Genomic DNA, 17913 nt, shown 5'->3' with positions numbered 1-17913 from the left:
GAGCAAATGCTGTGAATACTGATCTACAGGTGATTTAACAGGTTTTTATTTTTAATAAATTTGAAACAATTTCAAAAACTCTTTTTTTACATTGACATTATGGGGGATTGTGTCTAGAATTTATGAATAAATGAATTTAATCCATTATGGAATGAGGCTGTAACATAAAAAATGTGGAAAAAGTAAATTGTTATGAATACTTTCAGGATGCACTGTGTGTGCATATATATATATATATATATATATATATATATATATATATATATATATATATATACAGGTTTATCAAAGCATAAAATATAATAATATTACTTAAAAACATGTGACACCAAAATAAGAGTCACCTGTGCATTTTATTAGACAACAACAAAGACTTTTGAAACCTATATTTCCTATTGACCTTAAATTAAACATGCATCTTTTTAGTCAATCTTTAATCATTTATCTAATGAATCCCTAAATACACAGTCATATTAAAGCAATTAAATAATTCAATCTTTGCTTGAAGTACTATAAACTTTACCTGTAAAGCTGCTTTGAAATGATTTTGAGAAGCACTATTAATAAATGTGTACTCAACTGAACATAAAACGACTTTATTTACAAAAGCTCATGAAGTTTAAGACAGATGCTTTTGTTTTGCTCCTCTTTTTAGAGGTCCTGGGCCTCTCAGTCATGGGGTCTGCTAGATTCAGAAGACCAGTGGTTTTGAATCTCTGCACATGTTGTATTTAACATGCAGCACATGAGCTCTAAACACTATTAAGTGAACTTATACTAAAGGGATACTCACACAGATGTATCTGAAGCAAATATCAGTAGTGCCCTCTAGTGGTTAAAGACACATATTGCAGGAACTGAAATTAACTTGTATATGAACAAAGTACATGCTAAAAATAATTATAAGAAAATGACAAAACATTAAGTTATTTAAATAATTATTTTGGGGTGGATTTTTTTTCCCGATTAATATGTATAATATTAATAATAATAATAACAACATTTAAATAGTATTTATGATCCGTAATATATAGGACGATAATATATAAAATATAATCATATATAAATAAATGTTTCTACTGAACTTAAAGGAATTTCTTTTAAATTTAGAATTTTTCTTTGTAAAAGTTCCATATTTTATTAAACAATGCAAAATAATAACAATGCAAAAAAAAAAAAACACAATAATCATTTAAATTTAATTACATATATTGAATATTTAATATGTAAATATTTTATTTATTAATCTGTTTCTTTCTTTACTCACACAATGACAGACTGGTACTTACATTGTGTACTGAATGTGCTTTTTTAGCTGGAGGAACCACTTTGGCCACACTCTCATAATCTACTGCAAGCGGAGTGTTTGCCGGTATAGCATTTTCTTTTACCATGTCTGTTTTACCCTGAGAAGAAAAACCGAAGAGATATGACACAAACACCAGTATGTTTCACACAAGCTGAAAACAAAATATAAAATATAAGTACCATCGCCAGAATCTGTTTCTCAAAGTTGAGCGATATTGTACACACAAATTTTAGACTGGTCAGACTTGTAATCTCCTGAATACCGTAAACCTGTGGGTAACTCTTCACATGATCCAAGCAGGCGGTAAAATATTCCTGCAGAAGAAAATAAATAAATAAGCAAATAAATAAATAAATAAATAAATAAGTAAATAATATTCTTAAATAAATTAAATTAAATAATGAATATATTATTTTTATAAAATTATTGTTTATTATTATTATTATTATTACAATTATTATAAAATAAATGATAATATTATAACATAAAAATACAAAAAAATTACACATTTTTGCACAGAAATTAAATAAATAAAAAAATATATATTAAAAAAAAATTAATAAAGAATACCTCAGTGTAGCGGATGGCATCTGCTGGCATGTAGTTGTACCCATCAGCATGCAATCTGGAAACCTCTTGCAGGTATTTCATAAACTCTGTCGTTTCATTCCTCACCAGCTCGATCAAACGCTTCGAAACGAGAGACAAGATTAGACAAGAACCACATTAAAACAATAACTCTGCATATACAACTATAATACATTAAAACTACAATATTGCATATATGCTCACCGGCCACTTTATTAGGTACACCTGTCCAACTACGTTGAACATGACAATGAGCTCACTGTACTTAAATGACCTCCACAGTCACCGGATCTCAATCCAATAGACCATATGTGATATTAACGGGAGATTGGCCTCATGGATGTGCAGCCGACAAATGTCAGGATTAAGGCAGTTCTGAAGGCAAAAAGGGGTCCAACCCGGTACTAGTAAGGTGTACCTCATAAAGTGGCCAGTGAGTGTATAACTATAATACATTAAAACCACACTATGTGTCTGCAAAGCTGATAATCACCCCTAAAAGTTGAGGGATTACCTTTGAAGCTTTCTTATAATTCTTGGTTTTGAGCATGCTGATGTACGATCTGCGTTCTTTTGCATTGATCTTGGTGAAGCAGGGGTACGGGACTAAGGGTTCAGGAAAAGCTGAAACAACAGAGTTCTTCTCAGGTGTAGATTTGGCTTTTTGAGTTGGTTTGCATTCAGCCGTGGGCTCGTCTGCAGCCAAGGCGTTACTAACATCTGAAACTTCGTCACACTTCGCTGGCTGTGATCCTGCATCGGCCTCTTTCTGACCAGCGTCCTCTGGTTTTACACCAGAGCTTTACAAAAAAAACAAAGAAAAAAATACAGCTCAATAATATATAATAGTTTTGCATTTCAACTTTTTATTTTTGTATTCAGATAAAGTAGAATGAAACCCAGTGACTTTGATGGCATTGGATATTTATGGAAGAAATTATGTTCATATTTATGATTCATCCATATTTAACATATCGTCACCATGGAGTTATAAGATTCTATCTGAGTTCTGAATGATTTTGAGGTAATGACCTTCAAAGTTTTTGCATTCCATATAGCAAATAATGTGTGCCATTTGTTTTTTCTTTAATAAAAAGTCTTAATGTACACAACTTATAAAAAACATTCCATAATGTAAATAAGTTGTCATTAAATAAGAATATCAACAACTCAATTTTGACACAAATGTCAGACAGAACCTTATAATTCTAGGGTGATGACATGCTGCAGTAATAAAAAAGGAAATAAAAAATTAAGTAGTTCTAATAAAGAAGTTAATACTTTTAAATGTACCACATGTTTTTGGACTTTTGGAGGAAATCGGAGCACCCGGAGGAAACCTACGCCAACACGGGGAGAACATGCAAACTCCCCACAAAAATGCCAACTGACCCAGCCAAGGCTCAAACCAGCGACCTTCATGCTGTGAGGCAACAGCACTACCTACTGCGCCTATTTCCTAACTCTAAATAGGGAAATCATATCATGCATTATAAAAAGCGACTCCCATAGGATGGAAGTGATAGGTTGAGGCTCGTCATTTAATGTTGCGTGACTGTCAGCTAACGCGCTCCATAGTGATAAATAAACGGATTCGGTACATGTGATTCAAAGTGGAGCGAAAGTCTGGGTTTTAAGTGTGTGTTTGAACCAAGTGTGCCGCAAGCCTACGTTTGAGTGAAGGTTTCGGCCGTTAGATCGCCCCCTGGGGGCTGGCTGCAGTACAAGTCATAAAGCCCGCCTCCTCCGTGTTAATGAAGGAGACTTGAGCCCAAATAAAAAAAAATATTACACTTGCAATAAAATGTCCCGAAAGATAGTTCTGGTCGATTAAGGCACTGGTTATTGTGCTGAAATAGCTGCAGATCTTCATTTTTGTAAACAGTTTGTTTTTAGCAGTAATTTAATGCTGGGCGTGTCATCGTGATTGACAGCTGTGATTGACAGTTTCTCAAAGCGCGGCGTCTGAGCTTCGGCAGGAGACTGAAGTAGACTGAAATGTTATTATTCGATTTCTGTGTTATTTTACCATGACAAAATGAGTTCAGCAGTAAACTATAGTTTCTGACATACATGATCCTGGTGGAACACTGTTTATTCGCTAAGTTCAGGGCTTTTTTCGGGCTTTATTAGTTTGCTGATACACGCCTAACCACCCAGATAGCAAAACAGTTCCGGCTAGATTCTCGCCTGCCGGAGACTTATCTCTTAGAGCTCAGACTGACTAATGTTACCTCTGCTGGACCTACTCCGGATGCCTGGACTCACTACCCAATTCCAGCCCGAGTCAATCTAGCCAGATGCGGCGGCCGAGCGAGCAGGTGCTGCCGCATGCGAGCCGGAATCAGCCCGCGACGCCGCGAGTAAGTTATGCGCTGCGGCCTGGAGCTGGCGCGATTGAATATATAAAACCCTCATATTTGTTAACGTTATTACATCCATTTGTGTTGATATGACAGCAAACGCATGCTGAGAAGTTCGGGGGGCGTAGTTGATTTTACATAAAGCGTTTGATTGGAAGCTCGACTCTGCTCATTTTCGCGGCTCCTCCTCTGGCTCCATCAGACAATCCTTCTGCGCATGTCAGGCTCCAATTTCAGCAGTCTTTTGCGACAGTTTGTGCCCGTCAAGCAGGCGTTTTGCCCTCAAGGCGTTCAATGGGAAAAAGGGCTGTCGCGTCGTCCATATTTTTTACAGTCATTGGTTTGAACGGACATGTACACATAATTAATAATAAATAATAACATCTAAAGATGTCGATCTTGGTGGGTATTTTTTTAAACAACCAATTTCGGCCCATATGAGCATAGAAGGTTAGGAAAGCAGTTGAATGCTTTCATCATAACGCTAGATGTGTGCATTTTTAAAGTGCCACCTGTCATTTAATGTAATCAAATGAAAGAAATCTAAATAATTACGAGATTCATTCGCTGCTCTTTAATCAGAATGTATAAGTTATATAGTGAAGAAACGGCTAATGAGATTTGACAACTTGATTCAATTTCATTATAATAACTATTCATTTTAATAAGCTGAACTGTTTGCTAATTTATTTGCAGCTAATGTATACTATTTATTTTTTCTTTTGTAAATAATAATAATAATAATAATAATAAAACATATTACTGACCATTTAACTGTTTATCTACAATGAAACTGCTCCAAATTAACCTATTTAGTTTTTTTTAATCCCTTATTATGGTTGGCATACCCTTTATTTTCACCTCCCACTGTTGACAGGTATGCCCCAGATTAATAAAGGGACTAAGCCGAAAATGAATGAATGAGTTCGCAAATAACACTTTCATGAAATTATATTATAAAGGAGAAACTCTGAATGTGCGAACCTAAAACCAACTTTACCCCAATCTAAATGAGTTGTTATTCGTTTTTACGGACTAACACTAAATAACACTCAGTCTCCCTGCAGAACTGAGGTAAATTACCAGCTTTACTTTACTCACCTGTGTAAAAGAGCGAACAGTTCTTTGACGTTTGGCGCCAGAGTGAACTTTTCAAAGAGATCTCTGGAGAAAACATAAGGAGGAGCGGCTGCAGCTTCTTCTACATCCCTGCAGATAAAACACCGTCCATTACACAGCTCAACGTAAACATCACGAATAACTTTAGACAATGACAACATGGTGGGCGCCTACCATTTTAACTCCATGGTCTTTGGTTTGTTTTTAACTTTTAGATGTCATTCATATCTATCGTTAATAAGACACCGTACTGACTCTTGAGCTTTGCACGTTGACGTTTCTCCATCATAACAGTCCTAATTCCCGAATGTTCCGGGTGGAAACAACACGTGACATAAAGGTTCCGCTTCTGATAAAGCGTTGGAATAACCGTCCATCGTTGCTAACCGTTTGTCGGTAAGTGCGTACAGTAATTAGAGTTAAGGTTAACCACATATTCACCACGATTTAGATACGTTAACCATAGTTTAACCATGTTATTTTTAGCAAAATTGGATATTTAGTCTAAATGGTTAACATTAGGATACTGTTCATTATGGTTAATTCACAATTCTGAGGTAGCGTTAAGCTAACATCTTCTGACTTCACCTCTCATGTTATTTTATTATTTTCTAAGAATTGTGTTTTTATCTTCACAAAGAGTAGTCATCAGATTTGACTTCAAATACCATTGTTAAACCATTGTTATAATGTACAGGTACCACAGTTTTACCATGGTATTTGTAGCAGAACTTGATTATATAGCCTAAATGGTTAACGTTAGGCTACCGTTCATTTATTACGGTTAATTCACAATTCTGAGGTAATATAGCAATTCTGACTTCACCTCTCATGCTATTTATTTATTTATTTTTTCTAAAAATTGTGTTTTTATCTTCACAAAAAGTAGCCATCAGATTCGCCTACAAATACCATTGTTGTAATGTACATGTACCATAGTTTTACCATGGTATTTGTTGCTAAACTGGATATATAGCCTAAATGGTTAACGTTAAGCCACTGTTCATTCATTATAGGTGATTCACAATTCTGAGGTAATATCTAGCCATTCTGACTTCACTTTTCATAATGTTATTTAATTTATTTCTAAGAATTGCGGGTTTATCTTCACGAAAAGCAGCCATCAGATTTGACTTATAAATACCATTGTTAAACAATTGTTATAATGTACATGTACCATAGTTTTACCATGGTATTTGTGGCAAAACTGGAAGTATAGCCTAAATGGTTAACGTTAGGCTACCATTCATTTATTATGGTTAATTCAAAATATTCTGAGGTAATATCTAGCCATTCTGACTTCACTTCTCACATAATTTTATTTAATTTTTTTCTAAGAAATGTCAGTTTATCTTTATAAAAAGTAGCCATCAGATTTGACTACATAAGCCATTGTTATAAAAAATGTTATAATGTGGAGGTACCATGGTTAACATTCTTGTTTTAATTACAATGTTTCATACATATTGGTTAATTTTCACAAGGGCATAAAAGTCACAGTTGGGAAGAAGATGGAATTGTTAAATAAAAGTAACCCAAATAACGTACTATTTTCCAGAGATGGGTTGTGGCTGGAAGGGCATCCGCTGCATAAAAATATGCAGACAAGTTGGCGGTTCAATTCACTGTGGCAACCCCAGATTAATAAAGGGACTAAGCCGACAAGAAAATGAATGAATGAATGAATGAATAAATAACGTACTAAATAATAACTGTAAATAAAGTAAAACCCTTACTTTTTACAGCCTGAATTCCAATATGTTCACTTTAATCTTTGGAAATGGCAAAGACTTTTGAGATACACATAAATAGAGTTAATTTATATAAAATTTGCTCATTTAATTTATTTGTTTCTTATTTACTCACCTTAATCCAGTCTATTAAATATAAAGATGACCTGCTTTTTCAGTAAAGTATTATAAAAGGCTTTTAAACTGAAACTGCGGCCTTTATTATGGGTATTTAGAAGCAAAATGATCAGTATGTGCAAAAAACTGTACATTATTTACAGCATTATTAACGGTAATGTGATTGTTTCACTTCATAAGACCTCAAGAGTATTGTCAGGAGCCATAGGTAGTTATTTGTTTTGCCTGTATGTTTTATGAATCACCAATGACTACAGTTTGAGCTAAAAATCCATTTTAATGTTCTACAGAAAGCATTAAATCATTTTGAATCTCATTTAAATGTTTTTTAAAAATCTTTTAACATTTATAATGCCCCTATTTACAAACAGAAGCCTGTTTTATTGTTGATATATGCGTATAATAGTCCATTGCCATAATAAAAGCTTCACAAAACTGCTTTATTTCAATCATATTTGACACTAGGAGCTTTTAAAGTGAATTTTTAAACAGCTCCCCATCTCTTTTTCTGCTGTGGAACTTCAACGACACAATCCTCAGACAGAAGTATGACACACATTGAATAAGAGCCCATTACAAGCGGTAAATTTTATTATGGGATAACAGCACATAAAGCACATCTAAAATCGATGTGTCCAATGCACTTTTAATAAAGGTAATATTAAAGGTACAGTTTCTAAGTACAATATAACAACATTCATATTAGAATGAAAAGTATTTAAAAGACAACATTAAATTTCTTATTTTTCTTTACAGCGGTATTTACAAAATGAATCAAAATACTTATTTCCATATTTAAGAATCAGACAAACGGAAGGAGCAAAACCACTATTGAGAAGAGACTATCTCCTAAAGAGAGTTCCAAAGAGCTGAATAAAAAGGTACATGATCGACTGTCCCCATTTTAAGATCAGTAGCAAACATGTGACGTAAAAATATGTGACAAACCGCAAACCTGTTTTCTGCTTTTTATCCCCTCCCCCCGCCCCCCCGCATGTTGGCAGGAGCAAAATGCAACCCGTCCCGCTCCAGCCCTTGTGCCCTTCCCTTCAGCTCAACGAGAAATAGAAGTGTAGTATGCATCATACACATATGAACACTTAAAATACATTGCATTAGTCATTTTGTTCCATAATCGTCAACTTAAAATCTAATCGGCAGGAAACAACAAGGAGAACACGGAGTGGATTGTCTATTGTCCGCCATTTTGTCTCTGCGAATATCCAAAATACACCCAACCGACTGGATGAAATGTCCCATGTGAAGTTGTTCGGAGGGAAAAGGAAAAAGAATCTCAGGACATCACAGAGACCATAAATGTTGTTTCCATGGCTATAAACAAACATGAAATGCCTCATTTACATACGAAAAATAAAAGTCGGGAACATCAGACAGAATTCACTTACGTGTGCAAACACGGTCGAAAAAACGATGAAAACAATAACGGACGAATATATTTTCTGCATCCTGCACCACTGAGAGGCACTCAGCGTCGTTTGCTAAGAATTATTGCAAGTAGATTCTGCCTTGCTACAAAGATAAAAACAGGAAGTTTCGCAACAAAACTTCGCACAACCGCTTTTGTCCTGTACAGTTTCTAACACTTAACCATGTGAGTGTGTGTAAGTGTGACTTTGAAAATGAAAAACAAAACAAAACTGAATGTATGAAAAAAAATATATATGGAGGGAGCCAAAAAGTGGCAGACAATCCGTTAGTTAATCGCGTGTTTAAAGTCCTTCCAGCGTCCAATACAAAAAATAAGCACTGGATAAGAAACGCCTCCCAAAAACGAACACAATACTGCTGCTTTTTTTTTTAATTATCCATTTTGTAAGCACAATTGTCAAAAATTTAAAACTGCAACGTTTAACTTAGCCGATACTTGCTAATAATCTTAAAAGTGGGAAGGAAACAAGCCGTGTCCCAAGACTAGCACACTGATACAGGTACTCGCTGGGTATTCGAAAGTAAATTTACTACTATCGTAATCTTTATCATTATAGTTATTATAATCGTTATTATTATTATTATTCTTTATCGAGTCCTAATATTAATAATGCATCAATACTCAGTGAAATGAATGGACTAAGAGGGTGGCCTAGTCTATGAATCCATAATTTTTGTTCACAAAAGTAACTTACCTAGCACCACACGTCAGTATAACACAAAAATTAATGTCCGCACACCCTACCACTAATCGAACTAAGTCTAAAAGAGAGAAGTATACTCAAAACAGATATTGTACAGCATGATGTGTCTGATAAAACAGATAAATATTTCGCACTGAGCAGGTCTTAATAGCAGTATTCTCTTCTTACCTATACAGACAGAAGTTACAAAGTTACTTTTATACATGTGATCGATAGAACATTAAATATCGTGAATTAAAAGCCGAAAGGAGGACAGGGAAACGTAGCTGTACAGGCCGTTTTTGACGTTCGTAGTTCTCCACCCGGGAACAGAACTAGTCAATATACAAATAAAACTAAAACAAACTGAAAAATGCAAAGCGGAAAAAGAAATTAAACGCGATAAATAAGAAAATGTATTTACATGCAGATGTTCAAAGCCTATGCACAAAATGAATCGTAATACACCATATATATTATTGCTTGACATTCGTTTATGGCTAAAAGACTTTTCTTTTCGTCTATTATCTAAACATAGTTCACTTTTAATAACGCGCGTCAGCTGTGCTTTAGGAAAGAAAAAAAACGCAAGGAAAATGAGTGACGTAAATCTTAGTAACCTTCAGCTCGAATGCTGTAGCAAGCATGACACATTTATCGGAATTGCGAGAAGAAGAAAAAAACGGTAATTGTGCCGAAGTCCGTGAGTGCATAGGCCTTGTTGCATAAATCTAATTGAAATGTTAACGTCGAAGTGCGGTGTGTCATGCTAGTACAGCCTTGTCAACGGATTCAAGCTCAGTGCTACGTAAAATATTTTAAATCCTGGGAAAGTAACGTAAGATCTAACATACAGTTCACCATCTCACCCTGCTGCGCCTGATCGTTTAAAGCCTTGTCTGGGGGGTTTAACCTTAAGCAGACATTACAAATATCACAAAACACACAGACTTCCGCTTGTATATGCTTTCGCATCCACGTACGGATGTATATTGCTTCTTACAAAGAGGGGACCACAATTTACGAAAATAATAAAGAATTTACAATAAAGACAGAGGGAAAATGGATCTTCCACCTCTACACGTCTAAAAATACCACAGATTCGGAGCTGTTTAAGTACCTTGTGTTAGAAAAAATAAATTTTTGTCCCAAAAAAGTTCTCATAGCATATTGCTTTAAAACGTCTAATACAAATTACACTGACAAAATACGACATGCAAAAAAAGTGGCAAAACGTGACAGCTTTTATGGTGTTGTTCTGAATGAAGATCATTGGACAGCAAAGCTTGTTCATCAAGGGAACTCCACAGCAGTGGTTACCCTGTAGAAACCCGTATTTGTCGAGCGACGGACGTCTCAAGGTGGAGCAAAATCGTGAGGAGGTATTTGGCACATAGACTCGAACAATTATCAGCGACAATTAGAACAAATCCCAATCCAGAGAAGAAGAAAAAAACGCACGTTGTAGCTAAGTAAATTAGCGTAGCACGCTTGAGGTTGGTATCTTGCTTTGTTTGAGTATAGGGAATTAGATCTTGGGTGACTTGATAAATCCAGTGGCCTACGGGGCGAATAAATGAAATGACACATTTCGCATTGTTTATGATGTACAACTGTCTTCCCTTGACTTGACAGCACTCATGCTAGTGAATAACGGGGTGCGACATGAGCACGAAATTGCCAAAGATGAAAAATGAGGATTAAAGAATGAACAGTGACAGATTTGTACTTTTAACACAATACCAGGTTCTTTTTTTGGTTCAGTTCTGTTCCTAGTGAGCTGCCTTGTATGTTATCTACATAGGCAGCATAATGTAACGTAGCAGAAGTGGTTTAGATCAATCTACATTCACAACATGTGTTTTGTCTCGTCTCACAATTGATATCTAATGTGTTTTAAGCACCACAATCTCATGGCAATTCGTAACTTTTTAATTTAGCAGGTAATTCGTATGACTTCGTACAATCTAATTTGCACATTTTAGTACGATTTGCTCATCCCCCAATGACGGATGGGGGAGGGGGGTATGGGGGTTGTTAGATGCCACGCCTTCTTTTTAAAATCGTATAATTTCGTACGAATTAGCTACTTAACTGACAAAACGTAAAACACTTACGTTTTCTCGTGAGATCAGGCTGGTTTTACGTTAGCAAGTAGCTATGCTAAATACATTCTACGTTAATAACCTTCATTAAGTTAACATTGCTATGCTAAACACATTATACATTAACAAGCTTCACAAAGCATAAACTTTGGGTAAGTATTAACTATAAAATTAAATTAAAAACATTTTTAGTATAGAATAGGATGTAATTAGCATGCCATGTTGGAAGATTTTTTTTTTTACCGCAATACACAATTTAAAGGCAAATCAGTGTAGCACATATTTACTAATTCTCACCATTCTGGCAACACATTTTTGCTGTCTAGATAGGCAACAAAACCTTATTACTTGGACTATTGTACATAGAAAACATCCCTGTCCACTACAAAAATACCATGTAGCATGTTTGTTTTCTCTTACAGTTGATTTCAATTGAATTCTACATTAGCATGTTGCTATGCTAAAAGAATGACACAGCACATGCCTTAAAATTTAAACATAAATTAATGAGGGGGAACACTTTTATTTCACAACTTTTATAAATGTTTGTTTAACAATGTCATGTAGGTGGCACCTATCTACCAAATGGTGTGTCTTCTCTCAATTGATTTCAATGGAGTTTTTACATCAGTAAGCTGCTATGTTAAGTATTGAGCAAATTTCTCTCAATTGTTGGGTAAATATTGCATTATTAACAGCATTTTGTCATTATTTATGATTCTGAATGGCATAAATTCATTATTATCATATCTTTTGATCGCATATTTCCATGTTGGAATGGCTTTTCAGCAATATATGGCCAAATTTGGCCAAAATAAAGTAGTGAACACACATTTTTCGCTGTCTATGTAGGCAGCTCACTAGGTTTGGAACTGATCGCATTATATCAGTTTTCTCAATCATCACCGCATCTCTCTCCCTGAGCCGTGTAGTGCACAAACTGCTGATTTACAACTAAACATGAACCTGGATTGTCATTCATGATGGAATGCATTGACTAATCGTTTAGTGATGTGGTTTACTTATATTAAAAATTCTATTTATTTGTTCTAAACAGGCCATCAAGATCAAATTATTGAGCTTCAGATGCAACATAGAGCTGACTAACATTTTTTTTTTAGCTACCGGCTTCAGAATCGAGTTAGACAGACTCTTCCCTGAGGAAATTATGGGGGGAATGACACAAAAGCTACCAAGATCTATACTGGATGTTTGTCAGAATGTCTGTATAAGCAGGTTGAGGATCAATAATGTTTATTTTTCCCCTTCTTCTGGATTATTGTGGGATTTTCTAAGTAGTTTTTTTACTGGAATGTTACAATACAACAAATCTTTTTGTTATTTAGACTCAAAAAAAAAAAAAAAAAAAAAGCAGGAAAGACCACTATGGCACATTCAAAAGACGTACAAACACGCGCAACACACAACAGTTAGGTATTTCCGAAAAATAGCACTATTACTACAAATGTCTTGTTCTTCGAAAAAGACAAATAAAATCATTAAAAAAACACACATATTCTAATTATTGCAGGATTAAGTGCTAAATCATTCTTCGTTCTTTCCCTTTTTTTCTCTCATAGGCTTCATAAGCACTGTACAATGTTACAAAAATAGAGGATTTTCAACCAGACAAGGCTTTGAATATGTCTCTTTTTGTATTTTTTCCTCACTCTTACGTTCCCGACGAGCGTTGTTGCTGGGCAAAGACCCTCACAATAGTCGGTTTAAGTAAATCAGCCAACAGATCTGGTGGACCACCACTAGAGGGAACCATTAAACAGCAAATGACGTATGGAAAAAAAAGGGTCTTATTTCACTGAATAGACCCCGTGTGCTTAGGTTCACAAGAACTAGAGCTTAGTTCCAGTTTAAATGACCAAAAAAAAAATGATTATACACTCCCAGATCACATGACCCGCCTTTCCCCAGCACCAACCTCCGCCTCGCGCAAATAAATACACAAACACACACGCAAACACGCACCCACCCTCAGCAGCGTTGGGTTTCCAGCAATCACTCTCCAGAACCGTGGTATTTATACATGCAACACATCACTAGGTAAATATACAAGTCTTAAATTAAAGAAAGGTGCAAATAAAAGTGCCTTATCGATTTTTCACAATTAAGAATAGTCTAGCTACTAAATATCATACATGTTATTTAAAATAGATTCTATAAACATTATTTTTTTTTTCTTCTTCTGTATAGTTTGTACTTATGACCGTATACCCTGTAACACGTTAGAAAACAGGTGGAATGGACCCTTTGCATTGCATCGATGTTTGTGGTCAGACCGTTACGTTACGATAAAACACCGTTCCAGAGAGGGACTTAATAGCAGATGGCCTTAAACGATATCACTAAGCAACTATGATAGATGGAGTCTCTGACGGCTAAAAGCAATCGCACGCTTTACGACTAGAATTACCAGAATTCTACACGTTGTTCCTTCTTTTTTTTGTTGTTGTTTTTTTAGTCCTCGATTGTCCGTAGAAAGGTGCTGTTCGGAGGTGTCTTCTTCTATGTATCTCTCTTTCTCTCTCTCTCTTCTTCGTTTCGCATCCCAAAAACTAAAATCCAAGGGAAGGAAGAAACCACAACATATGCTTCTACACTTGTTTTGGTGCTACAATAACTGCTGGAACAGTCCAGATAATCAGCTTTTTTTATCGCAACTTCATTCGTGGCTTGAGGAAGGGGCTGCGAAAAGTTTAGGTGCTCTCTCTGGGAATCGTTTTGGAAACGAGTCAGAACTATTTATGCTGATGGTGACAAATCGCCACGGGACGGCTCTGGAAAGGAACGAGAGAGAAAGAGAGAGAGAGAAGGAAAAAAAAAAAAGTGTCTTCATCTTCTCGTCCTCTCCCCTGGGCTCCGAATCCCACCTTTGTCAGTAAGAGGGAACAAACCCCCAAAAATAAACCGCTGGAGTCCTACCCAGTCCATTATCATCATCTCCCTGACGAAAAAAAAAATGGCCAAAAAAAAAAAAAAGGTTAGGGGGGAAAAGTGTGTGTGTGTGTGTGTGTGCAGTGTGTCGTCCATCCAGGTGTGTGTGCATATGTGTGTGTGTGTGTGCAGGGCACTGCTAAAGTGTCTCAGATTGAAGCTTGACATTCCCCACGGTGTGGCATCAGGGCGCAGGGAAATGCTACCCGTCAACGGGCATCGACTGCTCAAAGTCCGATCCGAATAACTCCTTGTACAAAGGGGGGAAATGTGCGCGGACAATGTCTGGGTATATTGCTTTGAATGCCGTCAGCTTTTCCGTATGCCGGCTGCACAGGGCTCGCAGCGTGGACACTTTGCATATCAACTGCGGGAAGAGAGAGAGAAAGAGAGGGAGATTTTAAATTGGGAGAAAAAAAGACCCTGTAGTACTCGGTCAAAAGGCAAAAGGCAGACCCTCTAATCCGCAGACACAACACAGATGGTCCCAGGTTTTCACATGACATTAGCTAATCTTTCGGCCGCCAGACCAAATGCAGCTTTGCGGATGAAGTCATACATGAAGTCAAAATTGACCCCGTTTGCTTTTTAATTATTGTCTCATGGCTGTGTAACACAAGGGCTTTTAAACAGAATGTATGTGTGTTTAACAATATTCACACATCGATTTTATATTCCATTTTCTAAAATGTAGTGCTGTTATTTACTAAAACTAAAGCTATGAACATGTTTTTTTGGTTACCGGAATAAAGGTGAAATAAGATTAAATGTTAAATATTAATAAAAACTATTAATTAAATATGAATAAAATTAATGTTAAAAATTAAAATTTAATTATTAAATAAAAAGAGACATTTTGAGCTATAACTTTAATTTATCTTAACTTTACTAACCTCAAATGTTAAGTACTAAATCTAGAAATACAAAGAAAAAGCAGTTAAAAGGTTTCAAAATATTATAATAGTATTATTTTTATATCAGTTATTCATCTAGTTTTCGATTATTTACAAATGATAAAAAATGTAGTATCAGTAATTTAAATTAGCTATGAAATATAATATAATATAATATAATATATAATATAATATAATATAATATAATATAATATAATATAATATAATATAATATAATATCTTTCTTTTCCATAATAAAAATTTACTATTCAATAATTTACATTTTTCTATATAATACAATAAAATAAAATATGATATAATATAAAGTCAAATAATACACCAACACACACATTTATTATTTTTGTATTAATCTATTTTTAATTAATTATTTTCTCCTGTACCTTTGTCAGTATGCCGTCCTCTCTGTGGTTTTTCTGCAGAACATGTTGGAGGGCCAGCTGGATCTTCTGCTGGAGTTTCTCCACCTTCACCTTCTCCTGGAGCCAGGATCGGTCTAAAAACACACACGCAAACACACACACATCACATCATATACAAGCTGTGAAATTAACAAGGCCGACATGCAACCAAGTGAGAAAAACAAATGGAACATAATGAGGCAAAACAATTATATTAAATATATTACAGCTGTTGCGATCAAAGTGAAATGTGAAAATTAATTTAAAATGTTACTTTAGATCTGCACTTGCTGCATGGGAAACATTTCTGTTGTGCTTAGGAAAGCAAATGACCAATCAGACACCATTGATTTTGCTGAGTTGAATTCTTAATCAAATCTGCACTATTCTTGCAAATTCTCTCATCATTAACAACAAGCTACTTATAGCTGTCAGGACTCCTGGCTGATCGGCTGGTTCTATCTGTTCTGTTTGTATTAGCCACATGTTCCTTTGTTTGTGCTCCTGATTGTTTCTCTCCACCTCCTCGTTCTCATAATTTTAGTTGATTTGCTTCACCTGTCTTTGCTTATTTTCTCCTTATTAGCTCCCCTATTTATTCTCTTGGTTTCTGCTGTTCAGTGCCAGATTGTTGTTTGCTTCTGACCCTGCAACATCAACTATAGGTAAACTTAATGTTTTTAGTTAACCTTTTTCTGTTTGACTCCAGGACTCTCTCCCTACCTTCTCAGCTTTTCTGTGTAGTCCCTGGCTTGCCCGAAGCTTTTGCTCTTGTGCTGCCTGAGTTTTTGATGTCCTGGACACTGGCGTGGTTCTGACAATTACACCTGCCTTTGTTTCTACTGGCCAGTCTATTTTTTTGTTCCTGGTTATTTCCAGTCATTCTCTTCCCCTCCATCAAAGTCTGCAAGTGTTTTTTTTTTTTTTTTTGTCATTTTTCGTTGTTCACTTTTTTGGACTATAATATTTTTGTTCTTTCTTGATCAGGCTGAGAGGACTGCTTGCTGAAGAGCATTTTGTTTTCCATTTGTCGAACTGAGGTTTTTGTGCATTTTTCCCTTGAGACTGAGACATTGCCTTTTAGAAGATTTTTTTTCAATTTTGCATTCTGGCTAATGAACTGATCTGTTAGAATTTTTGCCTTCCACAAATCATTGTCTTCACCTGCGTTTGGGTTTTTTCTGTTTACTGGCCTTGACAATAGCAGCTATACTTTAGCAATAATAAAGTAACTAAAATAGTAACACTACTAATTACATATTAAATACTGTAACTTGTAAAATTAATCGGTTACATTAATAAGTAACTGAAATAGTTAGACTACTTATTGCATTTTAAATACTGTAACTTTTAAATGCAATTGGTTACATTAATAAGTAACTAAATTAGTTACACTACTAATTACATTTTAAATACTGTGACTTCAAATAATCAAATGTAATCAGTAAAATAATGAAGTAACTGAAATAGTTACACTACTTATAACATTTTAAAAAGAGTAACTTGTAATCTGTATCCTATTACATGCAGGGGTGGCCACAGCCACCCTTGTGTAAACCCCTGTGGCCACCCCAATATGGTTTAGTTGTTGATATTATTTATTTAAATGCACTTACGTAAATTCACAATATTTCAATAAATTATTTATTTAATTAATAAATAAAATGTAGCCACTAAATTATTGTGGATTGATCAGCGCCACCGATGTAGCTGATTCACTGAGACGGCACACTTTTTATTAAGAAATTGTTATTTTTTGAAATGAGAAAGTTGTGTTTTATCTGATTGAAAACCACTAATCCAACAAAAAAATAAATAAATAGATGCATTTTGAATTCAGCTTTTCAGAATCTAGTTTATTTAGTGACCATTATTTTGCTGGTTTGTTTTATTAATTAATTAATCTTCATTAATTTTAGACATGGCATATACTGTATGTTGTACAATAAAAGTATATGAAAAATAACTTGCCTGAAAGGTGTTTTTAAATTAAATATTGATATTTATTTGGTTAATTATTTCAAGGAATAAATTACAATATTAAGATTATTAAATGGAATTAATTAAAACTTCATTATTTCATTTACCAGAAACAAAAATATATCATTACTCATTATTCATATTATATTTTGTATGCCACCTCAAGATTTGGTGTTGTCTTACTTGGC

At 35.0% G+C, this 17913-nt stretch overlaps 2 protein-coding genes and 1 long non-coding RNA gene across 7 annotated transcripts in view; 1 reads left to right on the top strand and 2 right to left on the bottom strand.

Moving 5' to 3' along the window:
• ice2 (interactor of little elongator complex ELL subunit 2) overlaps window positions 1-5688 on the bottom strand; it is a 36265-nt gene extending 30577 nt beyond the window's left edge. Inside the window, exons 1-6 of the mRNA XM_087312537.1 lie at window positions 5554-5688; window positions 5362-5469; window positions 2412-2697; window positions 1880-1999; window positions 1489-1623; window positions 1290-1406 (exon numbers count right to left, since the gene is read on the bottom strand). Of these exons, the coding sequence (XP_087168663.1) occupies window positions 1290-1406; window positions 1489-1623; window positions 1880-1999; window positions 2412-2697; window positions 5362-5469; window positions 5554-5567 (780 nt within the window). The 5' untranslated portion in view covers window positions 5568-5688. The remainder of the gene's footprint in view (window positions 1-1289; window positions 1407-1488; window positions 1624-1879; window positions 2000-2411; window positions 2698-5361; window positions 5470-5553) is intronic.
• A 2024-nt stretch (window positions 5689-7712) lies between these two features.
• LOC141381024 (uncharacterized) lies at window positions 7713-8388 on the top strand. The gene is made up of 3 exons (XR_015526712.1): window positions 7713-7902; window positions 8004-8128; window positions 8252-8388. It is a non-coding gene; the product is annotated as an uncharacterized LOC141381024 (long non-coding RNA).
• Window positions 7811-17913, bottom strand: part of roraa (RAR-related orphan receptor A, paralog a) — a 512855-nt gene continuing 502752 nt past the window's right edge. For 4 of the 5 annotated variants that reach the window (XM_087310917.1, XM_087310916.1, XM_087310918.1 and 1 more), the window contains 2 exons: window positions 15728-15840; window positions 7811-14800 (listed from right to left, as the gene is read on the bottom strand). In XM_087310917.1, the coding sequence (XP_087167043.1) occupies window positions 14636-14800; window positions 15728-15840 (278 nt within the window). In that variant the 3' untranslated portion in view covers window positions 7811-14635. 5 annotated transcript variants of the gene reach the window in all.

Source organism: Danio rerio, chromosome 25, assembly GCF_052040795.2.
Source record: "Danio rerio strain M-AB ecotype USA chromosome 25, GRCz13ab, whole genome shotgun sequence".
Classification (NCBI taxonomy): domain Eukaryota; kingdom Metazoa; phylum Chordata; class Actinopteri; order Cypriniformes; family Danionidae; genus Danio; species Danio rerio.
This window is presented reverse-complemented; position numbering and strand designations above follow the sequence as displayed.